This window comes from Limulus polyphemus, unplaced genomic scaffold (assembly GCF_000517525.1).
Source record: "Limulus polyphemus unplaced genomic scaffold, Limulus_polyphemus-2.1.2 Scaffold6595, whole genome shotgun sequence".
Lineage (NCBI taxonomy): Eukaryota > Metazoa > Arthropoda > Merostomata > Xiphosura > Limulidae > Limulus > Limulus polyphemus.
In genome coordinates, this window is record NW_013672205.1 from 5,405 (window position 1) to 7,477 (window position 2,073).

The 2,073-nt window shown below is 32.5% G+C and overlaps 1 protein-coding gene across 1 annotated transcript in view; it reads left to right on the forward strand.

Moving 5' to 3' along the window:
- Positions 1-600: 600 nt before the first annotated feature.
- The window catches only part of LOC106473889 (ubiquitin-conjugating enzyme E2 Z-like), a 15,572-nt gene continuing 14,099 nt past the window's right edge, over positions 601-2,073 (forward strand). Inside the window, exon 1 of the mRNA XM_013934573.2 lies at positions 601-820. Coding sequence (XP_013790027.1) covers positions 648-820 — 173 coding nt within the window. The 5' untranslated portion in view covers positions 601-647. The remainder of the gene's footprint in view (positions 821-2,073) is intronic.

A 2,073-nucleotide genomic window follows, 5' to 3' on the forward strand; every position in this document is an offset into this window, starting at 1 on the left:
ACATTGATTTACATAAGACCACATAAATAAGTAGTCCTATTAATTATCGTTCGTAAACTGGCAAAAAAATAAATTTGCTCTATATTTATAGCAGCAATGATCATCAAACTGAAAAAGTGCAAAATAGTTGTTCAATCATTTGCATTTTAGCAGTCCTGTAAATGTAGGCCATAGGCCCACGGGTTCGCTAATCTATAGAATAAGATTTAGTGTCTCTGTGTGCTACGCAACTCCTCCTAAGCCGCTGGTAACACAAAGTTATAAGTGGTACCAAACGAATCGCTTCGATCCCAAGGTTTGTACAAATGTAAAATTTTTTACCTTACCTCTTTGAGAACCCGAGTATTTCGCGAAAACATTTTTACAGGGAATCCACGAAACGGATCCCAAATTTGACATTCATTTACATTGGATCAAGTAAATATAGTAGTTCAAGCATTAAATTTGCATTATAGCGGCCCTGTAAATATGAGCCATAGGCCCACGGGTTCGGCAGTAAATAATATTCTTTAGTCAATTACAAGCACTTATGAATGAAAATATAGAATAATGTAATAATGTTATAATAATATGACAACTACACGATATTTGCTATATCCAATTTATTAGCAAAAATCGTATAGACGGCGTTTTGAGTAAAGAGCAATATGGCAGAAGCAGACGATGGTAGTTCTCTTCACGACGAAGAAGGGTCTTCAAGTTCAACATTGGCAAACGTTGTCGGTCTAGGTGAGGTACTACAATGGCAATGGGATCCAACATCAAGTGGAGATTGGGATAAAGAAACTCCGTCTCCGCAGTGCTTGCTAAGAATTAAGAGGTAAGTTAATAGATTTTAATCAAGTTCAGTTTCAATTTCAGTGCTTTCGGTTAAGATTAAGAATAAGAATAAAACGTTTCATTTAAATCATTCACTTCAGCCTGTTCAGGCTATAGATCCAGAGGCAGAATCTGAGATTTTGATAATGTATAAAGCTGTATCAAACCAAATTCCAGTCTCCAAAAGTCTGATTACTTTTTCTTTTGCAAATGATTGCACCACTTAAGTTATGGTAATCTAACATTAGTAACAATGTTGTAACAATTAACTAGGATTCAAAGTATTTTAATTTTATCACTGGAATATTCATTTATCTCAGAATCTAATAATGACTTTGTATTCAGTATCTAGCTTCCTTTTCCAATGTACATTATTCTTAGAATGACATACTTTCTCATGGTGTAAATTGGTTATGCTAACTTATGCCATGGTTCAAAACTGCTATACTATTGCTAATATTAGTTGTTACTTGATATTGCAACATTGAGTTTGTTTAAGGACATAATACATATGTTATAGTACTTTTATCTTGATTGTGATGTAATTTCTATGTCATTACCCTTTTTCAGAATGTTCCTTTTGTATTTAAAAAGTACTTATTGGAGATTGAACAGTATGATTCATCCTGCAGGTGATGAATATGATCTGACCATTAACATGAAAATTTTAGAAAAACAACTTTGCTTTGAAAAGTAGATTGAACAGTTTCATATCATACATTAGTATTTGTAGCATTTTCTCTCCTAGATATAAGTTTTAAATTAATTCACTATTATAAGCACGAGTGTGGCATTCACATTGGGCAATGTCTGGGGCAACAAGTTTTACTGTTATACTTTGCCTATTGGATGAGTAGGTTTTTTTTTCACCATCATTTGTTCTTTTGCTAGAAAAAATTGTGTAGATTTATGGGAAGCTATGTAAGTTCTGGAAAATTATGAACTGCAGAAATGTCTAACACATACACATGAAAATTTATTAATGTGTTCTTCTAAATGAAAACTATATACATAAATTTAGATATCACTAATTCACAAACCCTCAGTCACACGTATGGTAAGAAACTTAAAGTAATGCAACAGTAGGACCCCAGTAAGGTTTTAATGCCACTTATAGGAAGAATATAAAAAGTACCAAAAACTTTAGTGTTATACATATACACACATACACACGTTTATAATTACTATTTTGGTTATAGTAGTACTAATTTAACCATGGTTTCTTTATCACCTTCTGCATAGGGTATTAGATAT